The sequence below is a fragment of the Silurus meridionalis genome, chromosome 16, assembly GCF_014805685.1.
Source record: "Silurus meridionalis isolate SWU-2019-XX chromosome 16, ASM1480568v1, whole genome shotgun sequence".
In the NCBI taxonomy this organism is placed as follows: domain Eukaryota; kingdom Metazoa; phylum Chordata; class Actinopteri; order Siluriformes; family Siluridae; genus Silurus; species Silurus meridionalis.
The window spans coordinates 652,052-676,960 of NC_060899.1; the positions used below are offsets into that span (position 1 = coordinate 652,052).

A 24,909-nucleotide genomic window follows, 5' to 3' on the forward strand; every position below is an offset into this window, starting at 1 on the left:
AGATGAACAGAGAGATGAGAGGAGAGATGAGAGGAGAGATCAGAGGAGAGATGAATGAGAGATGAGAGGAGAGGAGAGATGAGTGGAGAGATGAACAGAGATGAGAGAGAGATGAATGGAGAGATGAACAGAGAGATGAATGGAGAGATGAACAGAGAGATGAGAGGAGATGAATGGAGAGATGAGATGAGAGTAGAGATGAACAGAGAGATGAGAGGAGAGATGAGATGAGAGGAGAGATGAACAGAGATGAGAGGAGATGAGATGAGAGATGAATGGAGAGATGAGATGAGAGGAGAGATGAACAGAGATGAGAGAGAGAGATGAGATGAGAGATGAATGGAGAGATGAGATGAGAGGAGAGATGAACAGAGAGATGAGAGGAGAGATGAACAGAGAGATGAATGGAGAGATGAGATGAGAGGAGAGATGAACAGAGATGAGAGAGAGATGAGATGAGAGATGAATGGAGATGAGATGAGGAGAGATGAATGGAGAGATGAGAGGAGATGAGAGGAGGAGAGATGAGTGGAGAGATGAACAGAGAGATGAGAGAGAGATGAATGGAGAGATGAACAGAGATGAGAGGAGAGATGAACAGAGAGATGAGAGGAGAGATGAATGGAGAGATGAGAGGAGAGATGAGTGGAGAGATGAGTGGAGAGATGAACAGAGATGAGAGGAGAGATGAATGGAGAGATGAGATGAGAGTAGAGATGAACAGAGAGATGAATGGAGAGATGAGATGAGAGGAGAGATGAACAGAGAGATGAGAGGAGAGATCAGAGGAGAGATGAGATGAGAGGAGAGATGAATGGAGAGATGAGAGGAGAGATGAATGGAGAGATGAGAGGAGAGATGAGATGAGAGATGAGAGGAGAGATGAGCAGCTGCTCGTTTCAGCACACTAAATATACCATGAAAATGAAAGTATCTCATGCTCAGACCTGCAACACGTCACTTCCAACAGATCTGATTTGTTTCTGTGCATAAAGACGACTTTCACCTTCTAATATCATGATATTGTCTCTAACGCTCCAAGAAGTCCATTCCCTCTTCACCTTCATCTGAGATAGATAGATAGATAGATAGATAGATAGATAGATAGATAGATAGATAGATAGATAGATAGATAGATAGATAGATAGATAGATAGATAGATAGATAGATAGATAGATAGATAGAGAGTGAGAGACAGATAGATTGTGACATGGACGTTGGGTAAAGTCTGAAGAAACAGTGAGGGTTCCATCAGCTCCAGATGGTCAGAAGTGATCAGAAGACAGGCATCTTGATGGAGGTGAAAGTGCAGGAGTTGATGTCCTGGGTGTGAGTGGCTCTGTGCAGTGACGGCTCCGAGGCGCTGCGGTTGATTTTGGGTAAAGCGTGCTGCAGGAGCTCGATGGAGGACAGGATCTGTACAAACACCACGATAGGAAGAGGATACAACATTTCATTATTTAAGTCTCATTAACCAATCAGAACGCTCGATCTACAGGACCAATCACAAGCCACAACATATCACACAAAGACTCATCACTCATTCCTCCGTGTCTCCTACAGTAAATAAGAAGAGAAGCTGCTGATGGTCTGAAGAGTGAGATATAAAGTAAGAGATGTTGATGGGGCACCTGAGGGAACAGCGGTCTCTCCTCTTTGGATTTCTTAATGCAGTCAGCGACCAGACGCTTCATGGCTTTGGGACAGCTCTTATACAGTTTAGTGAGATCCGGAGACAGATAACCTCGACCAACCATGAAGATAATCTACACACACACACACACACACACACACACACACACACACACACACACACACACACACAATTGTGTAAATACAGTGCATGTTTGAGTGTTGATTCAGAAATAGAGTCATGAAAATAATTTATTATTAACATTAATCCCACCTCCCAATTATGCTTTGGCCCCGCCCCCATCGAAACATCTTATTAACTTCACCCTTATATAAACCCAAACTTCTTTAATCTCACCCCAACCACACCCTCAGCACCTGATCTCTGTTAGCAATGTGTGAGTACGGAAGCTCTCCGGTCATCAGCTCGTACAGAACAATGCCGTAGGAATAAACGTCGGACTGGAAACTGTAAGGATTGTTGTCCTGCATTCGGATCACCTCAGGAGCCTGGAGAGGAACATCACAGAAGATTACTGTTACTATATCAGGACTTTTAAATCAGTCCATGTCTTTTTTAAGGGTAAAACTCACCATCCATAAGATGGATCCTGACGGATGTTCGACCTGATGAGAGCCGCTCCACCTGGCCTTCACCGTGGCCAAACCGAAATCCCCGATCTTCACCGTCAGACCCTCATGCAGAAAAATATCTGTGTTCCTGTTAAAGCAGTTCGTTTTACAGCGAACACTTATTCCCATATCCTCCTCACACACCTGCTGGAAATCAAGTTTAATTTATATATTCTTATTTAATATTCACTTTTTTTTTTTTTGATACAAATACTTTTTGTAAATTATCAGTGATATCAGTTACTTTATTTAAAAAATAAATGCAAAAAAACTTTACATTTTATATATTTTTTAATAAATTACATATATTTAACAAATCATATATGATAAATCTTATTCTTTTAAACAGTTTAATGACTTTTTTATTAGATTTTATATAAAAAACGATTTATTTATTTATACAAAATTTTATTATTTTAACACCTAAAGCCAATTATTTACAGATGAGATTTTTCTTACAAAAAAACACAAAACGCATATAAATAAATAAAACTTGTGAGAAGGATACTGTTGGACTTCATGTCTCGGTGGATGATGTTCTTAGCATGCAAGTAGCTGAAACAAAAAAAAAACATTTTTATCTCAGATTGAGTTCAATTTATACAAAATAAAAAAAAATTAAATGAACGTCTGCCTCAGTAGGTCTGTGTTATTAGACTGAACGTCTGCCTCAGTAGGTCTGTGTTATTAGACTGAACGTCTGCCTCAGTAGGTCTGTGTTATTAGACTGAACGTCTGCCTCAGTAGGTCTGTTATTAGACTGAACGTCTGCCTCAGTAGGTCCGTTATTAGACTGAACGTCTGCCTCAGTAGGTCCGTTATCAGACTGAACGTCTGCCCTAGTAGGTCTGTTATTAGACTGAAAGTCTGCCCTAGTAGGTCCGTAATTAGACTGAACGTCTGCCTCAGTAAGTCTGTTATTAGACCGTTACAGTCCTGACACTCACTCCATGCCCTGAGCCGTCTGCCTCGCAATGTCGATCAGCTGGACCATCTGATATTTGGTCTCCAGCACGTGGAGGTGTTTGTACAGACTGCTGCCTTCGCACCACTGCGTGACGATGGCCAGGTTATCTTTCGTCATGTAGCCCATGAACAGCAGGATGTTCACGTGCCGAGTTTTCCTGTGAGAATAAATCTAAATATAAATGATGCTGCTTATAAACGTGATGAAACCAAACAGCGTTTGTTTGAGAAGACATGTTTATATAAAACAAACAGGTTGCTCTAAGAGGTGACAGAACCTCACCGCAGAACCGCCACTTCGTTACGAAAGGCCTGGAACTGCTCCGGGGTGGGGTCGATGACTTTTAAGATCTTGACGGCGACGTCACCTGGGATGAGTCAGGAGAGAAGAACAGGAGATTAGTGATGTATTATATGACGTTTCTCAGGTGTACAGGTTCTCTTGAGGGTCACGGTTCTCTCACCGTGCCATTTCCCTTTGTATACGGTTCCGAAGGATCCCGAGCCGATTCTGGAGTGCAGCACCACCTCAGAGGCTTCGATCTCCCAGTAATAACTCGAGTCTCTCTTATCTCTCGGACGCTGGAGGGAAATACAATGAAGTGTGTTTCATGTAAATGATCAAAAAAGATTTATTTTTATAAACATAAGATTAGTGGAAAAGAGGGAGGAGACACGTGATTGTGTAAATGTTGAGGTGAACATGAAGTGCTGTGTGTTCGAGAACTTACGATTTTGTTTTTCTCCTGAGAGCTGAAGGACGACGCCCTCTCTTTCTGAGCAGGGGGCGGAGTTTTGGACTGGTTCCAGCCAGTCGGACTCTGGTTAGGGGAACTTCCTGCTGTGAGAGATTAGATCAACCTTAAATCAATCAACCTGAATGAATCATATAAACACAAAAAGATTTCAGAAAATAAAAACATTAATCTGATAATCGCTGTGGTCACGTTCCGAAACCGCCTGCGATTAACGAATTTTACTTCATTTTATAATTAATAATTATATTTTTATTAATACATTTAATTATTCCAACATAAAACTCTATAAAAACATAAAAACTATTCCCGATAAGTGTTTTGGTCTATGATTCTCTCCGCGAGACACCGGGAAAATCAGACGAACTTATCAGTTATGTGGCAAATGCAATTCCGTGATAAACTGGGGCGCCAGATTCAAACCGTGTTAAAAAGGGGGATTACTGCACTGGCATACTGAGTTTAAATTATCACTCAAAATGGGCGTGTCTTAAAAACTATAAATGGAGATTGTGGGTGTGGCATCAAGATATGATTAGATACAGAAGTGTGTATTGACTTTGTTAGAAATATATATATTTATAATTATATAAAACCGATTTAACCATACCTACTCAAATGTTTGCACGTTACAGCTTAATGTCCATATATGGGCATAAAGACACACCCATCTGACCTACTTAAACACACCCCCAATGTAAACCCTCCCAAAAACTCATCACCTGCATCTTTCTATAATGAACAGACTATAACTTCCTGTTCAAATTATTTATTTTGGTATTTATTTATTATACTGGGCATATAAAAAAAGGTAAAAATGGGTTTAAAGAAAGTGCACAATTTTATGTCAAATTAAATAAAAACCATTTTTATTTAAATTAGTTTGTTGAGACTTTTATTCCCTAATTGAGAAGGGTTTTATCTCTTACCTGATCCAAGAGGGTGCCCGTGACGTATTGCGTCCTGAACAGTTCAAATAAATACAAATAAAAAAGTAAACAAATAAATATACAAATAATCTGTGTAGTCATACAGACTGCATATTCCACCTTCTCGTCATGCATTTAAAAACATGATAAAGTGTGTCTCTCAGAGAAGTTACAGACGTGAGTTAGGAATGTGAAGAGGTGAACAATACCTACTCTTCTCTTCAGACAAAATCTCCGGCACCAGGAGCTAGGAGAAGTGTTCAGGCAATCTATCTACTCCACACAATGACAACCAGCAGGAGAGTGTCCACCACAGTGACCACCACAGTGACCACCACAGTGACCACCACAGTGACCACAAGAGGAAATCCAGAGAGAGGAAGATGAAAAGAAAAGAGAAGTACACACAGAACACTAACTGGTGTCCAGATATAGCACTGCTCAATTCTGATTGGCCAGAAGGTGTTGATATTCTGTCATTTATTTAACGTTGATGGAAGGAGTCTCACGTGTCCGCCAGGAGACAACAGGACACCAGTTAGTGACAAACAGGAGGAATAATCAGTATATTGAAATGTAGAGAGTAAAATGTATAGTACATTCAGGGGGATGAGGTCAGGCAGAGAGATTTATAAAGGATAGAAGAGAGAATGACTGAAAGAGAGGAATATAAAACAGATTGATAGAGAGAGATAAAGATATGCATATAAAGTATAGACAAGAGAGATGGACAGAAAAAAGCGGAGGTATAGAAAGAAAAAGAAACCAAGAGAGAGACTGATGGGACAAACAGAGAGAGAGACAGACTGCAAGACAAACATTGAGAGAAAGTAAGACAGAGAAATACACAGAGAGACAGACAGGTCAGTTACCTCGAACAGGCTGCTGTCCATGGGCAGGGTGGTGCTGACCATGTGTACGTTGGGTGTGGAGGTAGAGCGCTGTCTCTGAGAGAGAGCGCCCCCTGCAGGAGGACACACCGTGCTGTCGTTAAACGCTTGAGGAGTCGAGTGTCTATGAGCCGAGCTGGAGGAGAGAGAGACGAGACATAAACGTCACACCAAACAGCCAGTCTTCAGAGAAAAGAGCTTTCTGCCCTCTTCCACATACATACATGAGCTCTCAAACTCGCATGACTGGTGAGTGTCACTGTGATTACAGGGGAAGTGAGGATGCCCCTCCTCCTCAGAACATACCCCTCCCCCACCAAGAGCATGCCCCGCCCACTCAGAGCATTGCCCTCCCCCACTGAGAGCATGCCCCTCCTACTCAGAACATACCCCTCCCCCACTCAGAGCATGCCCCTCCCCCACTGAGAGCATTCCCCTCCCTCCCACACTGAGAGCATGCCCCTCCTACTATGAGAGCATGCCCCTCCCCCTCTGAGAACATGCGCCTCCCCTCTGAGAACACGCCCCTCCCCCTCTGAGAGCATTTCCTTCCCTTGTACTCTATAAACACTCCCAATCTCATACTTTTCTCCTGCACTGCTCAGAAACCACAAAATGAGACCAATTCAATCATAAAATTCATTAAAAGAAGATAAAAGGAAGGAATTTTATATCAATATTTAATCGTGATTAATCACACGTTTGTATCTGTTCTAAATGTACCTTAAATTAATACTTTTTAATATTCTAATCAACATGGACAAATATTGATGCTTTATGCAAATGTATGTTTATTATTAGTGAAATTAAACTATAATAGATATTAAACACGGTTTTCTTTGAAATCAGAGCTCGGGGTTATTCTGAGTGCACTCCTGAGAGGGAAGTAAACATGACCTGAACACAATGAGCTCTATTCAGGACTTAACCAGGCTGAAGTCCCTGAGCAAACCCTGTGGACCTGCCAGTGTTTATACACCTCAGAGATTTACTCCAAATTACACACACACACACACACACACACACACACACACACGCGCTGTTTCATTACAAAACAACACACTTATAAATACAATCCCCAGGAGGAACTCCCTGATCTGAGAGCGGAAGAGGGAGGAGTGGTACCTGCTGGGGAGTCGGTTCATGGACTCCCTCATCCTCCTCGATGTGATCGGAGGCCGAGACGGAGCTCCGCTTTCTCCAGGAGTCAGAAATAATCTAAAAATAATACATTCTGCTCAAACACTTCATTTATTATCTGTTTAACAACAAAAACGTTTCTGTATTAAACATAATGCAATAACTATAAACATTCCTTTATAAATAATACAATAAATAAACTAATAACGTTAATAATTAATGATGTAATGCACAGTATTTAACAGTGATATAAGGGTGAGGATGAGGGTGAGGGTGAAGAAGATGAGGATGAGGTGAGCAGAGGAGAGGATAAGCCAAAGATGGATATGAGAAGGAGGTGAAGATCTATGTGAAGGTAAGGAGAGGGTGATACAAGGGTGATCATGAAGATCATCAGAAGGTGAGAATAAAGGTGAGAATAAAGAGAAGATGAGGTGAAGCTATGAGAAGGTGATGGTGTGACAGGATGAGAGCGATGAGTTGAGCAGGTGAGGTGGGGCTGAGGGAGAACAGATGCTCACAGCAGTTGCCTGATGTTGCTCCAGTCCACACACATGGTGGGAACTTTGGTGCTGCAGTGCTCATGGAATTTATATCCACACGTCTGACAGCGAAATCCGTTCAGGAGGAACTTCTGGCACATGTCGCAGTAGGCCAACTTTAGGAACGTCTTCCTCACCTCAAACACGAATGCAGGACCGTCATAATCACGGAGCACCGACGTTTATACTTTACAGATTAAATCTGAGATTTAAAACTCACAAAGTTGTGTGTCGTCAGAGGAACATGATCTAGAACCTCCACCAGGAGCTCCTCTCCAATGAGCGAGGTCGAGTCCGTGCTCCAGTCCATACGAGACTTTTTACTGCAATTACACAGGAATAATCTCAGATAAGCACAGGGTCACTAATACACTGAAGAGAAAAGCTTTTATACCACTGAAGAGTCATTACTTTTATTATACATCATTTTAATGTTTAATGTAAAGTGTAATATTGTATAAAAAACAATATTTGACAAAGTTTGACTTTTTTAAATAAAATAATGTGAAACTGTTAAATGACACTTTAAAAATGAGAAACAATTAAATGTGTGTTGATTCTTAAATAATAATAAATCAATAAAGAAATTTCATTTAAAAAATCCTGTTTAATTATAATTTAATTAATCATTTAAATAGTTAAATTCTTTTTTTTTATTATAAAAAAAGGAAATAGTTCAATGGTAATGTTTGCATTTTAAAACAATGACTATTTTAATTAAATTAAAAATATATAAGTTTAAAAATGTTTGAGTTTCTAAACAGAACCCGAGCTGCTGATCAGTAAATAAAATACACATTTAATTGAATGAAATATGCATATATTAATTAGCTAATTAATTGGGTGGTTGATTGACTGATTATTAATAAATGAATAAATGAATGAGGAGGAGGAGGAGGTGTATAAAGAGATGGAGAGATCAGACCTGTGGTGTCCTGGGTGAAGTCTGTAGACGGCGCAGCACTCGGGCTGAAGTCCTCGAACCTTCAACGCTTTAATTAGACAGCTGTAGAGGGTCATCCCGGGTCTTACGTTTACCTGAAAACACACACACACACACACACACACACACACACACACACACACCTACCTCAAATACACAATTATTACACTACATACACCACTACCTCACACACACACACACACACACACACACACACACACACACACACACACCTACCTCAAATACACAATTATTACTACATACACCACTACCTCACACACACACACACACACACACACACACACACACACACACCTACCTCAAATACACAATTATTACACTACATACCACTACCTCACACACACACACACACACACACACACACACACACACCTACCTCAAATACAATTATTACACTACATACACCACTACCTCACACACACACACACACACACACACACACACACCTACCTCAAATACACAATTATTACACATACACCACTACCTCTCACACACACACACACACACACACACACACACACACACACCTACCTCAAATACACAATTATTACACTACATACACCACTACCTCTCACACACACACACACACACACACACACACCTACCTCAAATACACAATTATTACACTACATACACCACTACCTCTCACACTCACACACACACACACACACACACACACACACACCTACCTCAAATACACAATTATTACACTACACCACTACCTCACACACACACACACACACACACACACACACACACACACACACACACACACCTACCTCAAATACACAATTATTACACTACATACACCACTACCTCACACACAAACACACACACACACACACACACACACACACACACACACACCTCAAATACAATTATTACACTACATACACCACTACCTCTCTCACACACACACACACACACACACACACACACACACACACACACACACACACACACACACAATTCCAGCCCAGTGTCTCACCACAGTGCGCTGCTGGTTAGGCAGGTACACCCGGATGGTGCTGCTGGTCTTGGAGTCGGGGATTTTGGAATCGTCAGAGGCGCGGCGTTGGTACGGGAAGTCCTGCGTAGCGGTGGGAGAGACGCACGGGCTCTCCAGTGCCGGCTCCTTCATCCCCAAACCGTTACTGATGGTCTTCCACGCTCCCTGGAGATGCTCCATTGGAACAAACACTTACAGAGATCTGTGGAGAAAAGATCAGAAACATGTGGATTTTATTTACCATAACTCTGATGAGAAATAAAAACCTGTACCCTTTACAATTATCCTTATATGGTATTTATTTATTTACACACACACCTCAGGCAGGTAAGTTCAGTTCTTCATGAAGAAGTTCAGTTCACACAGAACATGAACTATTGTTGTGTATCTTTAACACTTATAAACAATTTAAAGTTCATTCCTTCAGTCTGAATCAGGGTGCCAATACTTTCATTTCATTTGTACACTGCAGTAATCCCCCGCTTTAACGCGGTTTGAATCTGGCGCCCCGGTTTATCACCACATAACTCATTAGTTTGACTGATTCTCCCGGTGTCTCGCGGAAAGACCAAAACACTTATAGAGAATAGATTTTATAGAGTTTTATGCTGAAATAATAAAACTTATTAATAAAAATCTAATTAATAATTATAAAATGAAGTAAAACATTTATACAGTACAGTAAAACAGCATTTGTTTATCGCAGTTTTTCATTATTTCATTGTGTATATATATATATATATATATATATATATATATATATATATATATATATATATTATATAAATAAATAAATACATTTTTGATCATGAGCTTAAGATTTGATCATTAAACGTGAATTTGATGATTAAACGTGGGACTTTTTTGTGCCTATAAACTGAATAAATGTTTAATGCCAGCTATTTTTTTGATAGTTTATGACTTTAACAACTATTAAAAGTCATAAACAAAATTAACTGCAGTTTCACAAAATTTTACAAAAAAATAAGACAAATTGTAATAAAAGAAATCTGACTGAATAAATAGACAAACAGTCAAATCTGGGAAAAGAATCGTCTTCTTTATCTATTAAATAAATCTCCACTGCCGACTAATAAATAAAAATCCAAACAGAAATCTTTCATTCTGTCTGCTCACTGCTTCTAATCCCACCACCAGATACACACAACATAAATATACAAATAAATTAATAATGGTCATCTTTAAAATAAATACAGAAATAAAAATCTAATTACATTAAACCTGCTATTAAAGTAATGAAAAAGGAAATGAATAAGTTTGCAATCTAATAAAATATTTATTAATTAATTTAATTTATTTATTTTATTGTTTAAAAAGTCATGTGTATGTTTTTAATATTAATTTTTATTTAATTTTAAACATAATAATAATAATAATAATAATAATAATAATAAAATAGAGAAGAGCGTTAATGAGATTTTTCCTGGTTATAAACAGAGCAAAAATCTAAATTAGCAACAAGAACCAAAAGTGAAAACTTTTAATAAATAAAAATAAATGAAATAACTCGATTTAACACAGAATTATTCTTTAGTTTGTTAATTAATGGGGAAAAAATAATAATACGGCAACTGAAAGTGCTGCATGGCATTAAAAAAAACAGGAAAGAAGAAGAAATGCAATAAAAAACAAGATCAGTTAAAAAATACCTATTAGATCATTCTTTTTTAAATCACAAAATTGTAAAACAAATAAAAATGTATACATTTATACATAAACAAAACTAAACAGCAATTCAATAATAAATAGAAACTAAACAATAAAGTTTTTATGACTATTTATTTATGTATAATGGAATCAAAATAATAATATAATAAATAATTAATTAATTAATAAAAAATCACTATAGCACAATATGACGCAGCATTAAAAGGAAGCATTAACTTTTTATTTATGTATTTTATTATTAAAATAATTATATATATTAAAAAAAACTAATTTATCAAATAATTGAATAATTTCTAAATAAATTGTCCCCCTCACCTGCACATCATCACTTTTATACAACATTTAAAAAACATTGAAAAATATTTTAAAGAATTACAATTATTTGGAGAAAAAAAAAGATAAATAAAAAGAATACATATATAATTAAATCACACTGGATTATAATTATTTATTAAATATTTGATTGCTATAATGGTAAATTATTACAAATATATGTGTGATATAAAAAACTTAAAATAAACATGAGCAGATTTTGTACTTTATATTTTTAACTCTTTACATATAAAAGTGAAATAATTGTAATAAAGGCCACAGTGTGAGATGAAGGTGAAAAGTGAAGTTTGTATTATTCTGAGGTTTACACTGTGAGGGAACCGGCTAGCATGGCTAAGCTAACACAGCTAACCCAAACAAATACTTCTAAAGCCTGAATTTTCACCTCGACACGTTTACAAAACACTAAAATTCAACTTTATTCACGTGTGTGTTCTGTTAAATCCCTCTGTCTCCTCACAGCAGAATGTCCTGCACAAACAAAACCGCTAATCTGAGTTAGCGAAATAGCATGCTAAGCTAACTCCTGATTATTAGCCACGTACAGAAAAGTTCGCCTCAGGAGGATCTCTCTCTCTCTCTCTCTCTCTCTCTCTCTCTCTCTCTCTCTCTCTCTGTCTCTGTCTCTGTCTGTCTGTCTGGATAAAGTCATGTAGAGAAATAATACAATTCTGTAAACCAACGGAGTGAAGATTTAAAGCAGAAACTCACCACTGAAACACCAACAAGTGACAAATAAAACTCACCAAGAAAAGTTTGAAAACTTCAGAACCGCCATAGTAACTTCAGGGGGAAGTACACACTGACCCGCGGTGACGTCATCGTGTAAGCTTCAAACGGAGGAGGAAAAGAGAGAGAGAGAGAGAGAGAGAGAGAGAGAGAGAGAGAGAGAGAGAGAGAGAGAGAGAGAGAGAGAGAGAGAGAGAAATGCTAGTCTATCAATTTGCTGTCTGTCTGTAAAACATATGTCCCAGTCTATTCCTCTGATCATTGGTCTATGATCTCTGTCTGTCTTTCCCTGTCTGTCTGTCTTTCCCTGTCTGTCTGTCTGTCTATATAAATATATTTGTGTGTCTAAGTGAAAGTGTTTGTCTGTCTGCCTGCCTGTCTGACTCTCTGTGTGACTGTGTCTGTCTGTCAATCTGTCTGTCTAAAGGTGTCTGTCTGTCTGTCTGTTTGTCTGTCCATCTGTCTGTCTAAAGGTGTCTGTCTGTTTGTCTGTCCATCTGTTTGTCTGAAGGTGTCTGTTTGTGTGAAGGTGTCTGTCTGTCTGTCCAACTGTCTGTGTGAATGTGTCTGTCTGTGTGTCTCTCTGTCTATGTGAAGCTGTTAAGTCCAGTCAAGTTAAGTAGGCTTAATTGTCATTTCAACCATATACAGTGCAGTACATGTCTGCCTGTCTCTCTGTCTGTGTGAAGGTGTCTGTCTGTCTGCCTGCCTGTCTCTCTGTCTCTGTCTGAAGGTATTTGTCTCTCTGTGTCTATTTAAAGATGTCTGTCTGTTAGTGTGTGTCATCTGTCTATGTGAAGATGTCTGTCTGGGTGAAGATGTCTGTCTGTCTGTCTGTCTGTCTGTCTGTCTGTCTGTCTGTCTATGTGAAGATGTCTGTCTGTCTGTCTGTCTGTCTGTCTGTCTGTCTGTCTATGTGAAGATGTCTGTCTGTCTGTCTGTCTGTCTGTCTATGTGAATATGTCTGTCAGTTTACCTGCAAAACAGCATCAAATCTTCTTGGTACGGTTACACACAGTTTAAGAAGGTCTTAGAGAACTGACCCCAGATCTTCTGTGGATGGAGGCTCCTCAAATCCATCTGTCTCTTCAAGTAAAACCAGATAGACTTGAGGATGTTGAGATCAAGCCAGAAGTTGAGAGTTGAGACACTGAGCCTTGTTTCCATGTTGGTGGTTATCCATGAAGATCACTTCTAGCCAGACATCTCCAGACAGTGGATGGGTCTTCCTGGGTCCCACTATTTTTCCCTTCAGTCCTTAGCTGATGGCACTGCTGGGCATCTTCTGATGTTGAAGTGAAGTAAGCATGATGTGTCATCCATCTGCCGTATTAAGGTTCCTTGGTTGACCACTGCATCTGCACTCTTTGCCATCACCCATTTCTTTTTGCTTTTTTCCACCAAGTGCAATTCCACGTTTCTGAGTCAAAATCAATTCAGTTTATGTTTATTTGTATTTGCGCATTTAACAATAGACATTGTACCAAAGCAGCTTTACACGGATAATGTGGTGATAAAAAATGAATAAGTTTGTTCTTCATAAGTTTGTCACTAGTGAGCAAGTCGGTGGTGAAGGTGGTAAAGGAAAAACTCCCTGAAAAGAAACCTTGAGAGGAACCAGATTACAGAGAGAACTTCTTCCTCATCTGGGTGGCACCAAATGTCCATTTATTACAGTACAGGAACAGTGGTTTCTCTTTCACTGTCACAGTCACTCTTCTATCACAAATCATCCCTGCTATCACTCTTCTCCACCTTCTCCACCTCTTCTCCCTGCAACCGCACCACTGAATGGAAAGTCAGTAGGACCAGATGACATACTGGTAGAAACATGGAGATGCAATGGAGTTTTTAACAAGATTGTTTAACAGAAAGCAGAAAGCGTACGACAGGGTGGAGAGAGGAGTTGTGGTACTGTATGAAGAAGTCAGGTGTGTCAGAGAAGTATGTGAGGGTGGTGCAGGACAGTGTGACAGCAGTGAAGTGTGCAGTAGGAACGACAGACTGGTTCAAGGTGGAGTTTGGACTGCATCAAGGATCGGCTCTGAGCCCTTTCCTGTTTGTAGTGGTGATGGACAGGTTGAAGGACGAGGTCAGAGAGGAGTCTCCATGGACTCTGATGTTTGTGGATGATATTGTGATTTGTGGTGAGAGTAGAGATCAGGTGGAGAAGATCCTGGAGAGGTGGAGGTACACGCTGGAGAGAAGGGGAATGAAAGTCAGTAGGAGTAAGACAGAGTACATGTGTGTGAATGAGAGGGAGGGCAGTGGAGGGGTGCAGTTGCAGGGAAAAGAGGTGGAGAAGGTGGAGGAGTTCAGGTACCTGGGGTCAACAGTGCAAAGTAATGGAGAGTGTGTTAGAGAAGTGAAGAAAAGAGTGCAGGCAGGGTGGAGTGGGTGGAGAAGAGTGATAGCAGGAGTGATTAGTGATAGAAGAGTATCTGTGAGAGTGAAAGGGAAAGTTTATAGGACTGTGGTGAGATCTGAGATGTATGGATTAGAGACAGTGGCATTGAGTAAAAGACAGGAGGTGGAGCTGGAGGTAGCAGAGCTGAAGATGTTGAGATGTTCATTGGGAGTGACGACGATGGACAGGATTAGAAATGAGTTTCGGGGAGGGAGGGGGGAAGAGAGGGTTAAAGGGTGTATGTGTATGTAAGTGTATGTATAAGTGTGTATATGTAATATGTGTTCTGACAGTCTGAGATCTGATTGGACAGTTGGACAGTTCACGGGGGCGGTGGTCAGGTTGCCGCGCGATTTCATTGGTTGTTCCGGCACTTCCGGTTTCCCCGTCCATTTTATTTTTGGCTGTTACTCCTGCCTACGGGCATGCGCGTGTGGCGTGTGAACGACCGTGCGCATGCGCATGCAGCGTGTAGACGGCCATGCGCATGCGCAAATCGCATGTGGCGCAGTGCTAGAGCGAGCGCAACGAGGGGCGGAGTCAAAGTGCAACGAGTCACGTAGCGTAAACGGGGCTAGTAGTAGTAGCGAAGATCAGTAGGTAAGTTTAAACACACTGTGCGTTATTTACAAAAGAAATCCGATGTATTTAAGTGTATATGTGTATATTGTTGATTTAACGATGGTCAAATTGCCCGTGGTTACGGCGGTTGTGTAGTGTAGATGTGAGGCGGAGAGAAGGAGCGCGCGAGGTTAGGGTTAGCTAGTTTAGCATGTAGCTAGCCGTGGCCTAGTTGCGGCGCGTGCTGCGCGGGAAAGTCGTCAAGCAACTGCGCATTTTATCGCGTTAATTCATTCCAATTAAACGATTAAGACTGCAGACTTGATCTCCGAAATAATTAAAGTGTCAAAATTAAACTAAACCCGAGGCTCTAGCGCTCATTTCTCCTGATTGGTTTAGCGCGTGCGTGTTGCACGAGCGCACTCAGGCCCTGCGCGTGAGCGGCGTGGAAATGTTTCTATCAGTATTTATTATTAAACTAATTTACATATTTGGGTATTTATGTTTGTTTTTTGTTCTAGGGTTTGTGTTATATATTTAAATAATATACCATGTCACCGACATACTGAAAAATTAATTAATTAATGTGTATATAATTAGGGTTCTGTTCCACTTTGTGACGTCACAGTACTGTTATTTGGGAATTTTATTATTATGGTTTATAAAGTGAGCAGATCAGGCGCTACTAGCAAGGTACTGCATATGACATGTGCTTTCCATGTGTTAGACTGACACACACACACACACACACACACACACACACACGGGTCCTCAATATATAAAAACTCTTTATAACAGCAGTTTGGAGGAGAGTTCCTGTGTTTCCCACACGTTTATGATGAGAATACCGCTCAGTGCGCTAATTTCCACCAGCAGGTTGATTCAGTTCCCCACGTGTCCACGTCCACTCTGATTTACGGCTTCCCCCCCCTCTCAGTGTTAGGTCCCTGTCACAGGTCACGTGTGTTAAGCTGTTCCTTTTTTGTCTCTAGGAGATGGATATGAGCAGCAGTGAGTGTTTTGGATGCGGTCGCTCAGGGCACTGGGTGAAGAACTGCCCCAATGCGGGGCGTGGCCGTGGGCGTGGCAGAGGTCGAGGTAAGCGTGAGGATGTGTGATGAGGTAGTTGCAACTCCTGTACCAGTGTTTACTGTGTGTGTGTTTGTGTGCGCGCAACTCCTTTACCATTGTTGATTGTGTGCGTGCGTGTGTGTGTTCTAGATCTGTTCTGTTACCGGTGTGGAGAACAGGGACATATTGCCCGTGATTGTGAACAGACTGAGGATGGTAAGACCACCACCCAGAATGACGTCTCTTCATGAATAATAGGATACTAGTGGATACTGGATACTAGTATTAGTAATAAGTTATAGATTGTGAAACGTTTTTACAGCAGTAAACACTTGTACTAGTATAACTAGTAATAACTGTTACTAGTATTCACTCCATGACATCTAATGGTGCAACACAAAGCTGAGATGTTACTACTAATCTAACTGGTATTAAGTGATTTCTCAGCATAAACACTTAACTATTACTGCTACTACTAGTTATCAAATTCATTAATTTACGTTGTTTTGCCTTCTCTCAGCGTGTTATAACTGTCACCGGAGTGGTCATATCTCCCGGGACTGTAAGGAGCCGAAGAAGGAGCGTGAGCAGTGCTGCTATAACTGCGGTAAAGCCGGACATGTGGCCCGAGACTGCGACCACGCTAACGAGCAGAAGTGTTACTCCTGCGGTGGATTCGGACACATCCAGAAACTGTGTGACAAAGTCAAGTGCTACCGGTACGAGTATACCACTTAATGTACCAGTATTAACCCTGATAACTACACCAGTACTAGTGTGTGTGTGTTACTGCACAAACATACTGTTATAGTACTAATCATCATTACTGCTTCATTATACTCCTGCGTTATCGTCATTATTGCTCTACTACTGCACCTGCCACACCACTAACACCTACTACTTACTGATTATTACTGTTACTAATACTTACTCAAACACTGTTACTGCCATTACACACACACTGCATTTTCTCAAACACTGTTACTGCCACTACACACACTACATTTACTCAAACACTGTTACTGCCATTACACACACACTGCACTTACTCAAACAGTTACTGCCACCACACACACACTACACTTACTCATACACTGTTACTGCCACTACACATTCTACATTTTCTCAAACACTGTTACTGCCACTACACACACTACATTTACTCATACACTGTTACTGCCACTACACACACTACATTTACTCAAACACTGTTACTGCCATTACACACACACTGCACTTACTCAAACACTGTTACTGTCACTACACACTCAACATTTTCTCAAACACTGTTACTGCCACTACACTGCCACTACAATTACTCATACACTGTTACTGCCACTACACACTCTACATTTTCTCAAACACGGTTACTGCCACTACACACACACTGCACTTACTCAAACACTGTTACTGCCACTACACACACACTGCACTTACTCACACTGTTACTGCCACTACACTGCCACTACACTTACTCATACACTGTTACTGCCACTACACAAACACTGTTACTGCCACTACACACACACTGACTGCACTTATTCAAACACTGTTACTGCCACTACACACACACTACACTTACTCAAACACACTTACTGCCACTACACACTCTACACTTATTCAAACACTGTTACTGCCACTACACACACACTGCACTTACTCAAACACTGTTACTGCCACTACACACACTGCACTTACTCAAACACTGTTACTGCCACTACACTGCCACTACACTTACTCATACACTGTTACTGCCACTACACACTCTACATTTACTCAAACACTGTTACTGCCATTACACACACACTGCACTTACTCAAACACTGTTACTGCCACTACACACACACTGCACTTACTGCCACTACACACACACTGCACTTACTCAAACACTGTTACTGCCTCTACACACACACTACACTTACTCAAACACTGTTACAAATGAAAGGTTTTTACTACTCATACAACTAATTACTACTTTACTCAATAACTAGTACATTTCTATACTACTAATAAAAGTAATATATAAAATAATGCTTTAAATGACTGATGTTCACTAGTGCACTGTTACTATCCAGCCATAACTATACTGAGCTACTGTTACAGCTAATAGCGTTTTATTCATTACTATTACACCAGTTATTACTTTTACAGCCTACTTTTATTCTGTTAGGTATTAGTACAGCTTCTATTATTACTACTCCTGCTAAAAATGAACTCTCGCTCCCACTAGTACATTAATATTGATAAAATTAGTAAATAGTATTGATTTAAAAAAGTGTACTGCTGCTACACTTGTAACATGTCTTAGTATTAATGATCAGAATTAGTATTGAGTGATTATCACTTCTGATTACAAAAAACCCTGTGGCTACTACAAGCAGAATTACTCCTAATGTCATTACTATACGATGTTTTTTTTTCACCGCTACGTTATTTATACCGCTGTCAATTATAATATTTAATCACGATTAATCGCACACTCGTATCTGTTCGAAATGTACCTAATAATCTCCATGTTTTTAATAGTCTAATCGACATGGACAAATATTAATGCTTTATGCAAATGTATGTTTATTATTAGTGAAACTGAACTCAACATGGAGCATGAAGAGGTGATAGTCCTGTAAACGTTGGATGATTTTTTTCTGGTCCAGTTTTATTTATTTTTGTAAATATCTGAGTAAAGTAACTCTCGCTCAGCACAGTATTACAGCAACAATAGGGTTTTATATACACAATAATACCCTATTGTTGTACTACTGTAGTATTTGAGTGGTGCTGATGTGTGGAATTGTGTGCAGGTGTGGTGAGATTGGTCACGTGGCGGTGCAGTGCAGTAAGGCCAGTGAGGTGAACTGCTATAACTGCGGGAAGACGGGTCACCTGGCGCGGGAGTGTACCATCGAGGCCTCGGCGTAAACGCGCCCCCCTCTTCATCGGCCCCTCCTTTTTCATGTTGATGGTTGTATTATTTTCTGGGAATCCTCTTCATTGGCTAAAGCCGGGCAGACGGAGGCTCGTCTCGGCCCGCGAGCTGCTCGACATGTTTAAAGATTAATAAATGAATGAACGAAGGGGTTTAAAATCTTTCAGCATTCAGCATCAGATGTGTTTAGTTCCGGTAGAGTGTTGTGTAGAAATGCTTTGTTTAAAAAAATAAAATTAAAGAAAAAAAATCCCTTAACCGCACCCGCCGACGTGACGACCAACGGGCGAGGCGGAGCACGGCGTGTTAACATGGGACCGGCACGCGCTCGCCTCACGTGAGCCTTCGAGAGACGGCAGACGGGAAAAGCCTCGACTTCTGCGTACAGATTTTTATTTTTATTTTTTTTTGTTTCGAATAAAATCGGGAGAAAAATAAGTTTGCTTAGTGTGTGATGGTGATGTGTACACACACACACACGCAGAGGACTACATCTTAATCTGGACACACACACACACACACAGGACTACATCTTAATCTGGACACACGCAGAGGACTACATCTTAATCTGGACACACACACACACACACACACACAGGACTACATCTTAATCTGGACACACACACACAGGACTACATCTTAATCTGGACACACACACACAGGACTACATCTTAATCTGGACACACACACACACATACACACACAGGACTACATCTTAATCTGGACACACACACACAGGACTCTATCTTAATCTGGTAACACACACACACAGGACTCCATCTTAATCTGGTAACACACACACACACAGGACTCCATCTTAATCTGGACACACACACAGGACTACATCTTAATCTGGACACACACTTTGGGCTTTATCTTGTGAGGAAATGTTTGGTGTATGATGTATGAATTATACTCATCACACAATTCTGAATTTTTTTCTTTTTATTTTGAATTTAGATTTTTTTTGTACATTTCTCATAAATGCCTAAAGATTCCCAAAAAAAGTTGAATAATTTCTATCTTAAATTATCGTGACCAGTGAGCTTGTGGATTTATCACTAATTTGCAAAAGGAGAATGTTTTCACAGAAATCAAATATTATTTTTGTACAATATCACTTGGACTACTGTAAAAATAAATCATTTTTGCTTGTACTGTTTTTAAGTCGGAAGGAAAAGATGCAACTAAAGTCCTATAAAACATAGAAATGTAATTTTAAACTATCAATAAAGCTGGAGGAGGATCAGGATGATCTGAGCATGATCTCTTTATTATCTCAGGGGGGATGAACATCAGCGTGTCATGTAGAACCTCTTTATCTCTGTAAAGCTGTCTACTGTTCAAAACTACACAAATAAAACAACATTAAATCGTGTGTATAATATCTGAGGAGCGATTCCCGCGGCCAAAGCACTTTTTAAAGAAACATTTCTCACGCGTTAATTCTTAATTTAGAAATTAAAAATAATAAATGATTAAATCTGCTGTTCCTGTTTCTCAGTCTAGAAAAGTCTAGAATTTGAGTTTTAGACTCCATTGCATTTTAACAATTTTGTTGAAGTTAAAATTCTACACAGTTTTCGGTCTACGACGATCGTCATCTAAAGTTATGAGCAAATTTCCATTGTTTTTGTGAGCAGAACGTGGCAATGTTCTGAAATGTCTCTGCAGACAGTCGTCTTAAAAAATGACCACGTTTGGTGTTGATGCTTTAAAACAGGGAAATACAACCTCTGATTTTGTGCCGCTTTCAGTCCTTTTCATCACTGCGTCGCACTGGAACACTCCAGTCTCTCAAAAACCCTTCAGTGAAAAATTTGGGGATGTTCTGACAAACGAAGACAACAGGGTTTTGTTTTTAAATAAAAAAATTCTTGCACATGAAATAAACTCAGATTCTTTTTATTTGTTGAAGGTTAAATTCTGCAAAATCTCTAAAGAATTTACTCAACAATAAAATTTCAATCAATTATTGGGAGAAATAAATATAATCCTGGGGAGCATTTACTTTTTTTTTTCAATAATTCCATAAACACAGTGATACAAACATTTGCACGAAAATTGTAATTGTAAAAAAATATAAAAATAAAAAAAATTTTTAAAGTTATAATCAGCAACATTTCACCTGAAGCTTTAAATAATTCATAATAAAATAATCAAATGTTAAAATTATGAAAAATTTTACACAAAAAACAAAATGTTAAAGTGTTCAAAAGAAAAGATTGAATTTTATCATTAGCATTAATAATTAGACTTTGTTTTTTTTTTTTATTAAATCCGGACCAAAAAAATAAAGTCCCATTTCACAAATTTTATTTATAATTTAATAAAAAAAGAAATGAGAAACAGGAGTAATTGTGATGTTAAAAATGTATTCATGTGTTTAGTTTCAGAAAATTAAAAAATCTGGATAAAACATTAAGTTTTCTCCAAACTGCAGTTTTTTCTTTTTTACTAATTTTTTTTTCTCTACATTTTAAAAAGTAATTCTTTAAAAAACAATTTTGCTCCACGGAGCAACACAGAAATCTCAGTTAAAGGTGAGCAGAATGAGAAGTTCTGGTTCAGGAGTCTTTGATCTTGATATTGTGATGTTTGTGGAGCGTGTCGAGGATCTGTGGGAGGATGTCCATGTTGAGGAGAGGTGTCTCCAGATCCTCACTCCACTGTGATAAGTACTTGACCGTGGCTCTGTGTTTGGGTTTGAGCGAGCGCAGAGATTCGGTATGGAAGCTCCCGTGTTTCTCTCCGATGCCCAGAGTGACCCCCAGCCCTTTGGCCAGACAGAGGCTCCACACCAACAGTCCCAGAACTCCACACAGTAGGAACACTAACACCAGGTTAGAAACTGTACCTGAACAGCTCTTCTTCATGCATGATGAGAACTCGGTCTCTCCCAGGCTAATGATGGCTCTGTGCGCTCGAGACACCGGAGAAGAACACGTCGGTGGACTTCCGGCCGTCAGGTCTCGGTTCCTCAGCAGCCAGGATCTCAGGTACTGAACATCACAGCTGCAGTGGAAAGGATTCTCTGACAGATCCACCACACGGAGCTTTGAGAACTTGTCAAAGAACCCTGGAGGAACCGTGGCCAGTCGGTTGTGCTGCAGATAGAGCTCAGTGGTGTTTGATGGGAAATCAGGAATATGGTAGAGATCTTGTGAGCTGCAGTTCACGCTCAGACCTAATGATGGAGACCTCGAGCAGCTGCAGGATGACGAGACGCTGCTCACAAGAAGAAGAAGAACGACAGCTTTGACAATACCTGAGATCATCCTGAGGAGAGAAGAAATGATGTTCATCTGTTTACATCTAACGTTCATGTCAGTTCCTGATGTCCCTTACTTTATAGCAGCTATAAACACTTCTCCTCTCACCAGTCTCACAACGTCTCAGAACCTCTGACTGTTATAAACACTGACACTGGAGACTCATTACACTTAATGAACAAAAGTGTTGGGTTTCATCAGTTTCCTCCTCAAACTGGTGCAGACACACAAATGGTTTTGGATGCAGGAGCTTAAAATTCCTACACTTGAACCAGGAGACCCAAAACCTGTTCCAGCATGATGATGCCCCTGTGCACAAACCATGGGTTAGAAGATGTGGAAGATCTCCTGCTATAGAGCTCCAACTCTATTAACACCTTTTGGGACTAAAAACCTTGTAGCTGAATGAATCCCCCGAAATTCTCCACAAAAATAAAACAATTATTAAATGACATAATTGATAAATAAATAAATAAATAAATAAATACATAAATAAATAAATAAATAAATAAATAAATAAATAAATAAATAAAATAGTGAATATAGTCAGATAGATTTAAATTGGGAAATCAATATATCTATTTCTGTCTCTGTCTCTGTGTGTGTGTGTGTGTCTCTGTGTGTGTGTGTGTGTGTGTGTGTGTGTATGATACAGTTGCACTTTTGTCTTTTAATCGGTTTACTGAAATAATGTAATAAAAATGCAATTAATTATAATAATGTGATATTTCTATAATAATTATTTGATATATTTTATTTTCTTATTCATTTTTACTTTACAATTAACAGTAACAATATATAGAATTATTATTCTTTTATTTTATCATTATATATACATTTTATTCTGTATTTATAAAGTATAACTAAACAATAAATAAATAAATAAATTCCCTAAAAGTAAAAAATAAAAAAAAGAACAATGAATTTTCTTGATATTTGATTTAAAAAAATAAATAAAACAATCATAAAATATATGAAAGAAATAGAAATGTTATGGTGAGAAACCCTGTACCTGAGGTGAGAAACTCTGTCAGTGTTCCTGCGTGAAGAAACAGATCTTTTCCGTCTCGTCTCGTCTCGTCTCGTCTCATCTCATCCTCCTCTGGGTAAAGAATGGGTTGGTAATCAACTTATAAACGTTTCAGAATGATTTATTGATTCTTTTTCATATATTGATGAAGTTTCAGTCCTGTATTTGCCGCCAGGTGACCTGCAGCTCACGGAGAGAAGCAACCAGCAGGAAGAACTTGTGTCTCGGCCGTGCTCAAGGGTTCGCTCAGGCGTCTCTCAGCTGTTGTTCCTGCGTCTGTTCCTCACAGGAAGTGGACGAGTGAACGAGCGAGTGAGCGTTGGTGAGAATAATCTACGTGCAGGACGGCGTCTCTGTGAGATGCTGATAAGCTTATCTCCAACGCCAGTGTCTCATAAACATCTCAACAGCCAACATTAAAGAAAAGAAGAACAGTGTTCATAAAGCTTCCTAAGACCTTCATAAGACCTGATCTGACATAATGCTACACATCCATATCTAGATTTCTCCCTCAAAGGTCAAAGGTGACATTTTGACCCAGATCCAGGTGTGATGTTTATTTGTGTTGTAACTGATGTTCTGTATTTCCCTTCATTATAAACACTATATGAACAATAGATTTCCTGTTCATCATGTTAATAAAACCTTTATGAACACTGTATTTATAACACATTAAACTCTACAGTCAATAATCCAAATACATGTTAATACAACAAAAAACAATAACGCTCTTATGGCAGCTTATTGACGGTTTATAACGATAATATTTTGATATTTTTAATAACACTAATTTAATATTTATATCAAATTCACTAAAATGTTCAGGTATTCAGGTGCCTCAGGTAAAAAAAAAGACCAATGCTGCAATCTGATTGGACTATAATTATTGTGTTTTTTTGGTAGTTTTTTTTTTTTTTCCTAATGTTGATTTTGTTTGTTCTGAGTTCGGACACCATGGTGTCTTTAGTGCCCCTGCTGGTCAGGGTGTGTAAGTGCATGTTGGTGTGACGTCACCAAATGTTTACTAATATACAGCACATAAAAAAGACAAGACAAAAAAACCCAATTAAAGTACCCCCTTTTAATCAAGAATAAAACGTCATTCAAAAATGTTGGATGTTCATTTTGGGATTAAAAAAATGTTCCTCTGTGGTTCTCTGTGGATGTTTGAAGGTCTAAACAGGCTCTGGCTGATAGACAGAGAAAATCCAGATGTTCTTGTGTCCTACAGAGACACAGTGAAAGCTCATTTAAGGTGAAAACTAAAGAAAGGCTTTGTGTGATTTTGTGAGTTTTCTGACTACTGCACTCACACCTTCAGAACCGTGATGAGGAAGTGAAGCTCAGACTCTGGGAGATGTGAGGGAGTTTTATTTCTCAACATTGTCACAGTTTGACATGAATCAGATTTGTAGAACTTACAGAGACTGC

At 39.2% G+C, this 24,909-nt stretch overlaps 3 protein-coding genes across 8 annotated transcripts; 1 reads left to right on the top strand and 2 right to left on the bottom strand.

Annotated features, from left to right (window-relative positions):
• Nucleotides 1-759: 759 nt before the first annotated feature.
• On the bottom strand, nucleotides 760-12,372 carry raf1a (Raf-1 proto-oncogene, serine/threonine kinase a). 6 transcript variants are annotated; one of them, XM_046869933.1, is made up of 18 exons: nucleotides 12,229-12,372; nucleotides 9,440-9,662; nucleotides 8,413-8,525; nucleotides 7,708-7,810; nucleotides 7,467-7,624; nucleotides 6,931-7,023; nucleotides 5,788-5,941; nucleotides 5,129-5,188; nucleotides 4,916-4,949; nucleotides 3,963-4,069; nucleotides 3,696-3,813; nucleotides 3,515-3,599; nucleotides 3,213-3,389; nucleotides 2,774-2,820; nucleotides 2,227-2,345; nucleotides 2,011-2,142; nucleotides 1,632-1,766; nucleotides 760-1,416 (listed from the first exon to the last, which is right to left on the bottom strand). In XM_046869933.1, the coding sequence occupies exons 2-18, from the start codon at nucleotides 9,638-9,640 to the stop codon at nucleotides 1,276-1,278; spliced, it is 1,977 nt and encodes a 658-aa protein (XP_046725889.1). In that variant the 5' UTR covers nucleotides 9,641-9,662; nucleotides 12,229-12,372; the 3' UTR covers nucleotides 760-1,275. The 6 variants fall into 6 exon arrangements, 5 of the variants coding, with proteins under 5 accessions (XP_046725889.1, XP_046725887.1, XP_046725888.1 ...); XM_046869931.1 differs by having other exon boundaries at nucleotides 3,963-4,072; XM_046869932.1 differs by lacking the exon at nucleotides 12,229-12,372 and adding an exon at nucleotides 12,194-12,228 and having other exon boundaries at nucleotides 3,963-4,072.
• A 2,691-nt stretch (nucleotides 12,373-15,063) lies between these two features.
• On the top strand, nucleotides 15,064-19,614 carry cnbpa (CCHC-type zinc finger, nucleic acid binding protein a). The gene is made up of 5 exons (XM_046869937.1): nucleotides 15,064-15,218; nucleotides 16,172-16,277; nucleotides 16,401-16,466; nucleotides 16,771-16,969; nucleotides 19,052-19,614. Exons 2-5 carry the CDS (start codon nucleotides 16,175-16,177, stop codon nucleotides 19,167-19,169), a joined length of 486 nt encoding a protein of 161 aa, XP_046725893.1. The 5' UTR covers nucleotides 15,064-15,218; nucleotides 16,172-16,174; the 3' UTR covers nucleotides 19,170-19,614.
• A 1,451-nt stretch (nucleotides 19,615-21,065) lies between these two features.
• On the bottom strand, nucleotides 21,066-23,789 carry gp9 (glycoprotein IX (platelet)). The gene is made up of 2 exons (XM_046869938.1): nucleotides 23,461-23,789; nucleotides 21,066-22,455 (listed from the first exon to the last, which is right to left on the bottom strand). Exon 2 carries the CDS (start codon nucleotides 22,452-22,454, stop codon nucleotides 21,744-21,746), a length of 711 nt encoding a protein of 236 aa, XP_046725894.1. The 5' UTR covers nucleotide 22,455; nucleotides 23,461-23,789; the 3' UTR covers nucleotides 21,066-21,743.
• Nucleotides 23,790-24,909: the final 1,120 nt, after the last annotated feature.

Excerpts from the sequence above, each read along its gene's own strand:
- cnbpa (XM_046869937.1), top strand. The coding sequence starts at position 16,175 with ATGGATATGAGCAGCAGTGAGTGTTTTGGATGCGGTCGCTCAGGGCAC. Across the intron at positions 16,467-16,770 it reads TTGTGAACAGACTGAGGATG|CGTGTTATAACTGTCACCGG; the intron begins GTAAGACCACCA and ends GCCTTCTCTCAG. Across the intron at positions 16,970-19,051 it reads GACAAAGTCAAGTGCTACCG|GTGTGGTGAGATTGGTCACG; the intron begins GTACGAGTATAC and ends AATTGTGTGCAG.
- gp9 (XM_046869938.1), bottom strand. The coding sequence starts at position 22,454 with ATGATCTCAGGTATTGTCAAAGCTGTCGTTCTTCTTCTTCTTGTGAGC.
- raf1a (XM_046869931.1), bottom strand. The coding sequence starts at position 9,640 with ATGGAGCATCTCCAGGGAGCGTGGAAGACCATCAGTAACGGTTTGGGG. Across the intron at positions 8,526-9,439 it reads CTAACCAGCAGCGCACTGTG|GTAAACGTAAGACCCGGGAT; the intron begins GTGAGACACTGG and ends GTGTGTTTTCAG. Across the intron at positions 7,625-7,707 it reads CTCTGACGACACACAACTTT|GTGAGGAAGACGTTCCTAAA; the intron begins GTGAGTTTTAAA and ends TTCGTGTTTGAG.